Source organism: Camelus bactrianus, chromosome X (genome assembly GCF_048773025.1).
Source record: "Camelus bactrianus isolate YW-2024 breed Bactrian camel chromosome X, ASM4877302v1, whole genome shotgun sequence".
Classification (NCBI taxonomy): Eukaryota; Metazoa; Chordata; class Mammalia; order Artiodactyla; family Camelidae; genus Camelus; species Camelus bactrianus.
Window position 1 is genome coordinate 41,603,970 of NC_133575.1, and position 13,443 is coordinate 41,617,412.

A 13,443-nucleotide genomic window follows, 5' to 3' on the forward strand; every position below is an offset into this window, starting at 1 on the left:
CAGCTGCTCAGAAATGAATACCAATTTTGAGACCCCTCCCAGCATGGTGAGGGTACCCCTATTCCTCCAGCCCATTTTCTTCCTCTTTCAAAGCAGCCACTTTCCTCCTACCCTCATTACTTCTGTCTACCATGAATAGCCCTGGGCCTTTTGTCAATACACTTCAGCCATAGTATGTACCCAACATTCGTGTTTGCCTAGATGGGTGATTAATACTTTAAGCAAATGGTCATAAAGGATTATTCTTACAGCCTTGTGCTCATCCAAGACGGAACTCCCCTCCCTCCCTTTCCCTTCAAAAACAGCACAGAAAATTAAAAGGTTTAAAATGTATTTTAATAAGTTGATGTTGCATTACTTCTCCATTTCTCAGAAAACTCCAAAGATATCAGGGACAAATCAAACATGGTACACCAATAAAAAATGCACAGCGTAACTACCTAAGATAGGCGAGGCTAAGAGCTACTGTCCGACCATCAGCATACAGCAACCCTGTTCTCAAGATTGTACTAGGCCTATCAAGAAAAGCTGTGAACAGCAACATCATAGACACAAAAGGGCCATTCCTGGGTTGTTCTTACCCAAGAAAAAGATGGAGGCAAGTTAACACAAGATTTTTTAAAGATATACTAAAATGAAAACCTCTAAGAGAAAATGTCTTCCTTAGGACATGAAGGGGTAATATATGGGATACAACAGAACCGTATGTATGCTGTCTGTGACCTCTGTGGACATTTGCCTGAATTCCCACCTGGGAGTGAATGGAGCAATGGGGCCAAGGTCATTGGGGGATGTTTGGTTTTTGTGGTATATGTGGCAGTGTCTCTGGGGTGGGGGGTGTAAGAACAAGAAAGCAAATAGAACAGGATGGACAAAGAGTGGAATGATTAAGATTAACGGGGGGCTCTAACTGGATCCATTTTCCATGGCTCCCTGCCCCTCCCAGACTCTCAACAATTACATGAGACTTCAGGAATGCACCACACAGAAATGGTTAGTTAAAGGATATACCACACAGAACTGATTTGTTAAATATCGCCCCTCCCTTACCCTCTGCCTCCAGCATACTCCCTAGAGTAGTACAGGCAGGGAAGACCTAACTATTGGGAGGAATCCCTAACACTTTTCCAGGGTAGAATTCTGGCTAGTCCAAAAAGGGTCCTTCTTTTAAGGGTTTTGGGAAACTAGACACTGCAATTTTATTAGTATCGGCGACGTTTGTTTGGAGCAAATTCAGCTCCAGGAGCTGCACGGTTGAATGCAGGAGGGGTTCCACCAATTGCCCCAATTCCTTCCATTGTAGCAGCTTGGCCAAAGCGCTCAGTTGTTGGTGGGGTCTTAAAGAGAAAAAAAGAGGAACGTTATAATAGAACCTATGCGCTAAGCTTCCCAATAATCTGTAGTCCATTTCCACTGAACTATTCAAGGTTTCTGATGGTAGGGGTGACTAAGCCTGTCACTAGTGAATGTCCCTGAAAGGAAGGCCTGAATTAAGGACCCACCCAACTATTCTACCTTTAACTTTTTATCCCTATTTCTATAGGCTAAGCATTATTACACACTAAATTCCTAGGCTGGTAAGTTCTAAGCTAAGTCCTTTTTCCTGAACTAGGTATATGGACAAGGGCAGATCATCACTCTTGACCTCAGCAACTTTAAGCCTATCCAATTTTAACAGTTTGACACTAGAACTAAAAGCACCTCAGGATTGTATGAGCCATATAGCTTTTGGATTCACATCTGTTTTATGTGGTAATGCCTAGCCTTCATTGCCTTCCCTCTAAAAAAGAACCTATTCACCCAGGGTAGCAACTAAACAATCAATCAGACTAGCCAGTAAGACAGAGGTATTTGCTTAATTCCTAGATAAAATATAGTTTAAGACTGGGTTTCCACAAGATTCAAAAACAAAGATCTTGAGGTAACATTTTATGGGTAACAATGATCCTAAAAACTGGTATCTGTAGCAAGATCATGGCAGGCCCAGGGACCACGAAAGCGAAGTCCTTTCTCCTATCACCAGAGTTATTATTAGGCCCTGAAGTTTATTACCAATCCCAAGGTTCCATCTGGCATCATAGTGGCAGGTCCTGGAGGAGCTGGGGTACCAGCTGGCACAGGAGCAGGGGGCATGGCGCCTCTGTTGTTTATGCCCATAGCACCTAAAACATAGTAGTGTGATCAGTATAGGAGACAGAGATTGTCAATCTTTTTTGTGCCAAAGGAAACAATTCAACAAGACCTCTGGGTTAAGACATGTTACCCTCCCTCCAAGATGATGCTCCCAGAAATGCCAAGCCCTTAAATCTGGACTAGGTAGAAGCTACATAGTTCACCAGAGACAAAACAAAAAAGGAAATCAGAGCTATTAACCTCCTAAGTCCTTACCTCCCATAGCCATCTGGCCCATCCGAATCTCCTGCTCTCTCTGAAAAACAAAAAACACTCAAGACAGTCCAAGACAGCACTGCATTCATTCTACCACAATCCACTGAGTACCATATACTGAGGGAAACAGAGTGATAACACATCCTAAATGCACTGAGACCAAGCTGAGGAACATCAATAGCTCCTTGCTAGTTGTACAATGAGTTCAAGGTCAGAGCTACTAGGACACAAGTCAGTTTCCTACTAGGAATAGGAGGAGATGAAAGGGGAGAGAGAGTTGATTTCTTCTAGGGCTCCAACCTGTACAACTGCCGAGGACATCAGAAGACTAGTCAAGGCAGGCTGCTACAGGACTGGATATATTTCATCCTGTAGTCATTGAGTTTAAACAGCATACACTGGGCCACAGCTTTTCATCCTAAATTGCCTGTGAGGCAAGAAGAGCTCCTCTTCAAACCTTACCTTTCCGTCTTATGAATGTTTCTTTCTAAAAAGAGTGTCAGAACGAAAAAATCGGTCATAGCCTGGTGTGTTTTATAGTCCATTAGGACTGAATTGTGTTTTATAGTCCATTAGGACAATTCATGGTGGGTTTGTCATATCATAACTGGCCTAGTATACCAAGGGCACATGGGAGATATACCGCATCAGGGAAGGTTCCCTTGAATCCTTCCTGCTGTCGCCGCATCATTTCTTCTTGTTGCCGCCGCATCTCTTCCTCACGGCGCCTGCGCTCCTCCTCCTGCCTACAGAGTCACCGTGATATTTAAGCAGAGGCATTCCAGAACTTGAGCAGATTATCTTAATAGGGGACTCAGCCAAGGAGATCAAGAGCCTACTGAAAACTATCATCTCTCCAGGAAACTCACTGTTAAATGTGCCCAGCCCTAAAGCAACCCACGTGTGTCCTTCAGGGGAAAAAGTTCTTTCCCAAAGGAGCCAGCCTCATGAGACCAGCACTCAGCTGCTTTCTCTTTAGGTGCGGTCCCAGGTAATTCCTAGAACCACAAGCTGAAACACCTCCCATCTAAAGAGAGAACTTGAGAAGCAGCCAGCACATTTACAAATGCATGAGGGTAGCATGGTGGTAGGAAGCAGGAGTGAGACATTACCTTTTAGAGTTGTCAGAGAAAGAACATTTGGAAAAAGAGTTACCTGAGCTCCAGCTGCTTTCGTTTTTGCACTTCTTGGTTGTGCAGCTCTTCCATCCTCCGAAGTTCTTCTTGACGTCTCATCAAATCTAGAAAAATAACAGATTGAGAGTATTCTTCATTCTCCTCATACAAGCCCAATTATTTTCCACAAAGATACAGAAAGCAAAGGGGATATTTAATCTGAGTGGCCATCTGAGGTATCCAGATTCCAAAAATGAAGTCAAACCTATTATTTCCTTCTCCACAGAATCCAGTATCCTCTCCCACATCTCCAGGCTCATTTGCCTACCAAGATCAATAAAATATTTCAGAGAATAAAAGTAGAAGTTTAGGTCTTTCTCTACTGATCCATACAAAGAAACACCTGAAAAAAGTTATTTTGTCCTTCTTCTAGTTTTAAGACTTACAGGCCTATACTCACCCTGCCTCATTAGCATGACCTGGTGCTCATGGCGAGCAGCCTCCATCTCCATCTCCAGCTTCTCACGAGCTTCCTTGATGTTGCGGTCCACTTGGTCCTGCTGCTGCTTCTCCATCTCAATAAGTGCCTTCCAGCGCATGGCATACTCATACTCAAAGGAGCCAGGCTGTGCAAATCTGGGTGGCTGCTCTCTCTCCCTATGGACAAGGTTCCTGGGTTACTAAAACTGTCCAAGATTCCCCCAGCTAAGCACTGCATTCCTCCTGAGGGCCAAGATAATGGCTGCCAGTGAACACATATAGCAAAGACATGCCTCTTTTTATATATCCCTTTACAAGCTTCCTTAATAGGCAAACACCCTAATAGGGAATCTGTCATGACCACATACTTGTGAAATTGTTGGTTCTTTATAACCAGCTTCTCTGGAAGTCCCTCTTCATCATCTAACTGGTCCATGGGCTCCACAGTCACAGGCCGAGGAAATCTGGGAGAAAAAAATAAACTCAGTGTTAATCAAATTATACCCTACATTAGGCTACCTCTCTACATGTGTCACTGGCACAATGAACTAGTTGGGGTCAGGACTAGACAATTAAACATAATTCTGAAGGGATTTTATACCCAGCCCCAAGTAACTAAGTCCTTTTAATGACATTATGTTGAATTATGTGGTTGACAGGATGAAGTCAGGTTTCAGATCTCTGAATACAGCCTTTAAGTAGGTAGAGTAATTAAGTGCAGCCTATATATCTGGTATCCACAGAACTCAAGATAATGACTTCGGATAAATACTGAGATGATGCATGCACAAAACAACTTTTCAGAGTTCTAAAACTTCAAAGTAAGGGGAGATTTAACACTGATTAAGTAACAACCTTCCACAAGACTGAAAAGGTTTTTATTTCTTAATTCTCATACCATTTCCATTCATTTAAGATTACACTGAAAACCTTAGTACAAAGCTGAATTGTATCAAGTCTTTAAATGAACACAGGAACACGGTTCCTAGAGGTTAACTCCCAAGACCACAGAAGGAAGTAGCAACCTAAGGTATTATTTCTAAAAATGACCCTTCACTCACGTGGTTAGCAGGAAGGAGCCTTCACTGCATCTGTCCAGAGCTTTCCGAGCAGCTGGCTTCCCTGAGAATTCAACAATGCCTTTTCCTGAGGGCCTTCCTCGATCATCCACAATGACCACAGCCCTCTCCACCTGGCCAAACACAGAAAAGGCTTCCTCCAGCAGTTCATTGGACACATACTGAGGAAGGTTTCGGACTGTAAGGGATGCACTATGGCAGGCAAAACGCACACGCAGCTGCTTTCCACGGAGTGGCATGTTGTCCAGCTCTACTTTGGCAATCTCCGCGAGGGTCCGGGTTTCCTAGGAAGCAAAGGAAGTCAGAATAACAGTTTTTGTCAGTTATTTTGTCAGTTTTGTCTAACTTTGTCAGTTAGACAAAGACCACCTGCATAGCCATCAAGAGTCTGAAGTAGCATAGCTCAATACCCCAATGTCTCAAAACAAACAAACAAACCCCTTGGCAACACACATACAAAGAAACATGACTAGAACTGGAAGAATGGAGTCATGTGTTTCAGATAAGTCTTTGGTTAGCCTAATTGCTCTGATGGCCTTGCAATAAATCAACTGGAAATTGTAGAGTTAATACCACTTACATGGTCATCAGTATCACAGGTTATTCTCTGAAGTGGTAACAGATCACCTGGGCAACAATGACCAGCATAAAACCTACCCTTACAATATATCAGCCACAATATTTTAATTTTAGCTAGCTATATACAGGTTTAAGCAGAACCATCAGGCCCTCCAAGAGGCTTCTTTAGAGCCACAGACTTTGATGGGATCCCCCTCCATATTACTAATGAGAAATCTGAGCCTCAGAAAAAATGACTTGCCTACAAAGTCTTGATTAGTGGTAGACCTGGAATGAAGACTAGTTCTGATCATATCCAGTGATCTTGCTAGCACATTATGTTCCTCATTTACAGAGATAGATAATGCCTAGAAAGGTTTCCCTCCATATACTTAAACACATTTCCTAAATCAAATCAGATTTTAAAAAAAGATCTACACTTAAAAACGGTCATGATAAATGTTACATTATGTGTATTTCAGCACAATCAAAAAAATTTTAAAGTAGATACAATTAAAACTGTCTTCTCATGGTTTTGAAGAGTCTTAAGTGAGACAATACATGTGTTAGGGCTTTGGAAATAAATTATATAAACCTTGATCATTACTAAAATAAAAACCTTTTTCCATTTTTCTGAAAAAAATCTAACTTACTCAAATATTTATGGGGGGTAGTAAATAGGGGAAGAGTATAAATAAAACAGTATTAACTATGAGTTGACCTTTGAAACAAAACAAAAACCTATGAGGAAAAATAAAAATAAAATCTGCATTTTTCTGTCCTGTTCCACCAACTATATAATCACAAAGCTTTTAAAAAAACACCGTCTGAAAATTCTTTCTACTTCCTAATTTTCCATATCCATCATTCCCCAGCTTCCCCATATTTTAGAGTACATGCTGTAAAAGCCCACAGTTGCTCACCAAGCGGATAAAGCCAAAGCCCTTATCCTTATGAATGAAGACTTCGCCTGCCTTCCCATATTTCTCAAATAGTTTCCTCATTTCCTCCTCAGTGATGTCAGGAGGAAGATTGCCTACAAAGAGCCGGCTACGTTGGGTGAAGGTCTTCTCTCCTGGTTTCCTAAAATTCTTCAGGTCAATAGTCAAGCCTTCATCTGAAAGATGACACATAGTCACTCAAAAGATTGGGGAAAGAGATTTACAGTCACATTCTTATAGTTACAAGTGCAGCTAGATTAGGAAACTTAATTGCTATAGAGAAGTCAAACACTATTTCCCAATGAAATCTATCCACCAACCACTTATAAGTAAATTGCACCTTAGAATGTGAAAGCAGTGTGCAGAGATCTGGGGGACTTCTCAACAGCTGTACTATGGGCCAGGAGTCAACATGGAACAAGTCAGAGACAGAAAGACAATACAGGAGCTTATTGGTCAAACATAAAATTAAGCAAGTCAAGGAGTTCTATGTCAGAAGGGATTAGACTTTTAAGACATAATTGCTCCATTTCCCATCTCCCACCAATCTTTATAATCTTAAGAGTTCCCACTCTTTCAGGCTTGGGGTAATGGAATGAAAAGAAATGAGTTAGGAAAGAGTATTCTTTGTAGGACTCTCTGGAAATAAAGAGGGTTGAGGTTGCTTCTAGTCTTGGAGGCACACAACAGGTGCTCAAAGTTTGCTGAATGGATGGGAACATACCTTTAAAGACTTTTTACTGATTAAAAATGATTACCTCTAAGAACCAAGCTCTGAGGTAAAACACGCAGCCATGTGTTTAGCAGTAAAATGTGCCAATACAGCAAAGCAACCTGTACTCAACTGCTATCCTTACAACATGTCTGTCTGCTCTTTATTTCAGAGAATCAGCCCTTTTCTATCCTAAGAAGCCTTAAGAGGTAAATAGTGAAAAGAACAACAAAGGTGTGCCACAAAGGCCTATTCCTTTATAACCCTAAGAGTATAATCTAAAAATCAAGAAACTGTTCCCAAGAGGGAACCTATTTCTACCCCATTACCTAGCATGTACTCACTCTGGCTGCTGGCTTGCTGCCCATTTGCAGGTATTGGTGGAGGTGGTGGCTGCTGCTGTTGCTGCTGGTGGTGCTGCTGATGGTGATGCTGATGATGCTTCCTTGGAGTGTGGTTTTGCTTTTCCAAGTTAAAAGTCTTATTGCTCTGCATTTTCGCACCTTGAAAAAAAAATGTGTAATGTCAAATACATTCAGTGCCAAGAACACAATCAGTCATCTTCCTGATGACTTACATGCGGTATCTTGGCTTTTGCCAAATCCAAACAATTGGTTATTTTGAGCAAGTATTGCAAAGGAGTAAATTCAAAAATCTAAAAACAACCAGCACTAGCAGTTGTGTTGCACACAGAAACCATAGTCAAGTACTAGATAAAAACAGCTTGCACTAGAATGACTTGAGGAAACTTCCAGTTCAATAATTATGTGCATTAATAACAAACCTCCCCCCAAAGCTTCTACTTCTTAAAAATTGGCCCTATCATATTAAAGCCAGGGGATAATAACATTAAAGCATATTTAAAAGAACACTATGATTGAAATAGATTCTAACTATCACAAAAACTAATAAATAAGTTATTCTTCACTGGCACCTCGCAGTCCTAGCCTACTGTAGATACTGTGAAATGAACAGCAGGAAATGTATGGACAGTGGAGTTAGCCATACTTAGATTTGAAGCATGGTCCTAACACTTACTTACTAGCTATGTACTACTCAGTAAATTATTTCACCTGTTTCTTAAGCTGTTATAAAGGGGGTAATAAAAATACCTATCTCTCAAGGTAGCTATGAAGATTAATTAAATGTGAAGACGCAAGTTCTGTACTGGCATATAGTAAGCACTCAGTAAACATTGTTACTATTCACAATGGAAAGATAAATGACTACCAAAGCAATAAAAGCAGCAAACACAGAAAAGAATATACAATCACAAAATCTTAAATTCTGTCATTTGATGGTTTAAAAATGGAAATTTCCTAATGGATCAAGTTAAGCTGAGGACCATCTTCCTCATCCAAAGGCAGTTCTCCAGTAAATAAAAGGGCAAAATCAATCCTAATCTTTCCCCCTAAACAAAAGACCCTCCAGCCAGATTTAACTTAAAATGCAGAAAAGGATCTTTTTTTCCTGAATACTGTATTGGTAACATTGCGTGAGTCCTTTAAAATAAATTATATTCCTCAGATGAAGCAAATATGACAAAGGCTTGGTAACTGCTACTTTTTTATTAAAGTATAGTCAGTTTACAGTGTGTCAATTTCTCATGTACAGCATAATAGTTCAATCATACATATATATATACATGTATTTGTTTTCATATTCTTTTCCATTATAGGTTACTGCAAGATATTGAATATAGTCCCCTGTGCTATACAATAGAAACTTGTTGTTTATCTAAGGCTTGATAACTGTTGATTTTGGATGATGCGTATTAAGAATACTTTTATGTGTATCAAAGCTTTAGTACATTTCACATCATATCCTACCAAAACTGAAAACATCAATGCAATTATTAATTTCTGTATCTATAAGTTGTTTCATTAAGAAAATAGGTAACAAGAGCTATAAAGATGTTCATATTCTTTAACTCAGGAATCCTACTTCTAGAAATTTATCCTAAGAATTTTAAAATATAAAAACTATATCCATGAACCATTCAATGTAATGGACTCTATGGTAAAACAATAAAAATGACTTAAATACCCAACATTAGGGGCAATGTTTTTAATAGGTTATGGTACATCAATACAGTAGAATGTTACACAGCATTAAAAATATAAAGACCATGTAAACATGAAAATGTTTGATGCTTTAAGAGGGAAGGGGTTTTATTAAAAATGCATGAATGTAGACCAGAAACAGAAGGTAGGCAAAAATGAAAACTGTTCTGCTTGTAGGTTATTCATAATTTTTTTTTTTTTTACTACTTCAACAAATAGTCACTGAATGCTTACTATTTGCTAGGCACTACTGTAGGTGCTTGGGATTCATCAACGAACAAAGCAAAGATTCTTGCCTTCAGCAGGGATAACCTTCCAGTGAGAGACAAAGCAAGACATATAATAATTAAATTAGATAGTACTTAAGAAGAGGTTAACTATTAGGGGTAAATAAAAGAAGTAGGGGAGCCAGAAAAGTGGACAGGAGGTGAAGGGGGAAGACTGCAATTTTAAATACAGCTGTGAGGTTATTAACTTCACTGGAAAATAAGACGTTTAAGCCAAGACTGGAATTCTCACATTTATATCATTTCATCAATCTTATGTTTCTCATTAATAAGGTACCTATTACAAAATACATCTTTAATACAGAAAACTTAGAAATAAAAACAAAAATAAAAACCCAAAGACCAACCACTAAACACTGTTAATTTTGGTATATACCCTTTCATTGATTTATATATTTGTATGTACTGTAAGTGGGATATTATAAAAACTATTTTGTAACCTGCCTTTTCTACTTAATGATACACAACGGACAGCTCTCATATCACTGAATCTTTCACATTAATTGTTAATGAACACAGTATTCAGCTGTCAACCAAGCCCCTATTGTGTTGGGCACCTGGACTGTTTCTAATTTTTTGCCATTATAAACAATGCTCACAGCTAAATCTTGGGGGCACATCCGTGAGTAAATACTCCTTCCACAATTTCCATTTTTGCTTGTCTACCTTTAAGACATACATTATCATTTCAATAACTGCAATCATAAATGCATCATTGTATATCACCCCTTCATTTCTACAGTGTCAACATAATTCCAACTTTTAATGGCTACATAAAGTCCACGTGGATGTACACTAATTTACTCTACTCCCTACTGAGACGTTTTGGCTGTTTAGTTTTTTTCCTATTATAATGCCACAATAAATATCTTCTTGCTTACAGCTTTATGTTTATTTCCTTAGGAAAAATTCTAAACATAGAACAATTCAATGTCTTTGTGACTCTTGCCACATAGTGTAACAACTTTCAATACCATGAATAAGTTTAGCAGTTTCACAGCAAATGGGATACATTTTAAAAAAAAAAGGAAATCATGTTTTTAAGAATAAGATAGAAAAGTAGAAAATTAAAACATACAAAATTTAAAGTCTACTGCAGCCACAGCTGGGGATGCATAAGGTGGACATTAGAATCAGATCTTTTCCTATTTGGGTCCCACGTATTAAAACACCTCCCCATTCCCTTGACCCCAAAGTGGTCTATAGCAGAAACTGAAATTATTTTCACAGCCATCTCTCCAACTAGTTCTTCTTACCGCTGGCTAGAATCCAAAGAGCCTTTTTTTCCCTCCAGCTTTTAATTTAGGAGTCATTGGCCCTAGCCTCAACACCCCAGCATCCCACTCAGGAACCCACAATTTATATGCTAATAGAAATCCTTATAGAGATCCATTCAAAGCTGAAATATTATAAAAACTCTGTATTTAAATCTTAACCACACCTCACCACTCCATTTCAAAAAGGCCATTTTACAACTTGTTAGTAGAAATGATCTCCTTGAGGATAAAGCACTGGGATGTTGTAAAGCATTTAAGATGACTTCAAGGTAGGTTATTTTTGGTTTTAGAAAGTATAGCCTGGTAGTTAAGATGATAATACCAGATATTTATCGATCACTTTATGTCGAGCACTGTGCTTAAATCTCTATTATCTCATTTAGTGTTCACAACTATTATTCTTCTGAATAAGAAAACTGATGCACGTCCAAGATCACACAAATGTGATGGAGCATGGAGTAGAACTCAGGTCTGTTGAACTGTTAAGCTCATATTCATCAACGCGACAAATTGCAAACTCACCTTGATTTTAGGGTTTAGAATACAAAAACTTACTAGCATGTCAACCTCTGGGCCTCAGTTTCCTCACCTATAAAATGGGGGTAACATCTATCTCACAGGGCTGGTTATTTTAAGGATTAAATGAGATTATGTACACAGCTGTCACTTGTTCTGCTGGCAACCATTACCCTATGTAGAATATGGTGGGTGCTCCAGTTAGACAAATGTCATCAATTACATTCTTCCCCTCTTCTGGATTCTAGCAAAAATCATTTTTTACAACCAAATTGCCTACCTTTGTGTTTTTTAAAATAAATGTCTCCAGAATGCTAATCTTTATCATCTTTCCCTTCAGTTTATTTCTCAAGCAGGCATTCAATGATGAACCCTAATCATTGTATAAATCTCCTAAAACAGTGCCCACAGGGTAGCAAGTTCTCAGTAAGTATTGTCCCTATCTATCATCCACTTCTGATGATGATCACCAATGTAATTTGGAAATATGTGCAGATATCTCTTCTGAGTAATAAATTCACTGCCCCCAAACCACTGGGCCTCTGGGAAAAGAACAAAGCACAAAGATGAGCAGTAAGTATTTTGGTCTACTCATCTGTCCTAAGGACTAACTCTGATGGACCTTCTGGAGAGGAAGTACGTATTGTTGTTAGAAAGACTGGGGCTATCAGGCACAATGCAGCTGCACAAATGTTTAGATACAGGACCAAATACTACATTACACATTCTGAAATCTAAATAAATGTCCCCTTAATTTCCAGGAAAAGGATCAACTTTTTAAGTGGAAACTGTGGAGGAAAATCAGGTAAAAATCTCCCAGATGGAGAGCCTGAAAGCTATAGGAAGCACTGGTATGGTAAGGTCCCTTCCTAAGAGTCTTAGGGCCTTTCAATCAGTAACAAGGAAGTTGGATAAGAACACAGTATAAATCTAGCCAATAGCCCCCCCCCATTAGAGTTGCCAAATTCATGAAATAAAAATACACTACAGTTAAAAATTTGAATTTCAGATTTTTAAAAAATGAGTGGTTTTTGGTGTAAGTCTCACGCAATGTATACTAAAAAATAATTTGTCGTCTTTGTGAAATTCAAATCTAACGAGGTGTCCTGCATTTTATATGGTAAACCTTACCCCCTACCTCAAGTTAAACTGAAGATAGCAAGGTGCCCCCAGTCCCCTCTAACCTCGACTTGTCTGTTAAGAACACAAAGAAAAGTGTCAGCTTACGACAACAGTTTCTCCAAATGGAAAATACTCGATAGGAAATCCATAAAATTAATTTTCATTTAAAAAAGTGATGCCATAGATGAGTCGGGTAGCTAGGCAACAAGAGTTTAAAAAAAAAAAAAAAGAGGCCTCCAGGAACCTACCTAGGAAAACGGCGGGATCTACAATAGCAAATGAACTTCCCAGCTAAGAGTTTTGACAAAGAAACATCGCTCGGGGGGGGGCCCACTTTCTCCTTCGGAATTAATGGCCTCGCTAGGCCGAGAGGAGGAGCGCCCGACAAAGCGCCTCCTCCTCCAGCCGCGACTTCACGGCTCTCGGATAATAGACCCCACACCCTCAGGCCCACGGCGGCTCCAGGGCCAGGAACTTACTGACAGTGCTTAGATTCCAGGATGAGTCGCACAAAGAAACAGGGCGGGAAGGGAAATGCGAACCAGGTTAAAGCAGAAGGCGAGGCGTGTTGAGAGCGATGGGCCCCCGCGGGTGGGCTGAGGAGGCCGTGTGGCGGCAGGGACAAGGCCTCAAGGGGCCTCGGAGCGAACGGCCCATCTCCCTCCAAACCCAGCCTTGCCCTCGGCTCTTCTTTCACAGATTGTCGCGAGAAATGCTACTCCCCTCTCGAACAAGAACTCAGTCGTCCCCAAACTCACCCTCTACCGACTGTTTTCTCCTCAGAGTAACGGCGACGCTACACGGCCTCTACCGTCCCGAGAAAAGAGCGCGCGACCGCCGGAAACGAGACGACGGAGCTCGGTGCCTCCCAAGGGGTACAAAGGGGCATTCTCAATTGGCTAGCC

The 13,443-nt window shown here is 40.0% G+C and overlaps 1 protein-coding gene across 2 annotated transcripts; it reads right to left on the minus strand.

Moving 5' to 3' along the window:
• Positions 1-314: 314 nt before the first annotated feature.
• On the minus strand, positions 315-13,443 carry NONO (non-POU domain containing octamer binding). 2 transcript variants are annotated; one of them, XM_010973601.3, is made up of 11 exons: positions 13,297-13,443; positions 7,618-7,776; positions 6,544-6,737; positions 5,045-5,346; positions 4,352-4,447; positions 3,964-4,160; positions 3,544-3,628; positions 3,032-3,134; positions 2,389-2,428; positions 2,053-2,162; positions 315-1,337 (listed from the first exon to the last, which is right to left on the minus strand). In XM_010973601.3, the coding sequence occupies exons 2-11, from the start codon at positions 7,766-7,768 to the stop codon at positions 1,203-1,205; spliced, it is 1,413 nt and encodes a 470-aa protein (XP_010971903.1). In that variant the 5' UTR covers positions 7,769-7,776; positions 13,297-13,443; the 3' UTR covers positions 315-1,202. The 2 variants fall into 2 exon arrangements, with proteins under 2 accessions (XP_010971903.1, XP_074216019.1); XM_074359918.1 differs by lacking the exon at positions 13,297-13,443 and adding an exon at positions 13,018-13,037.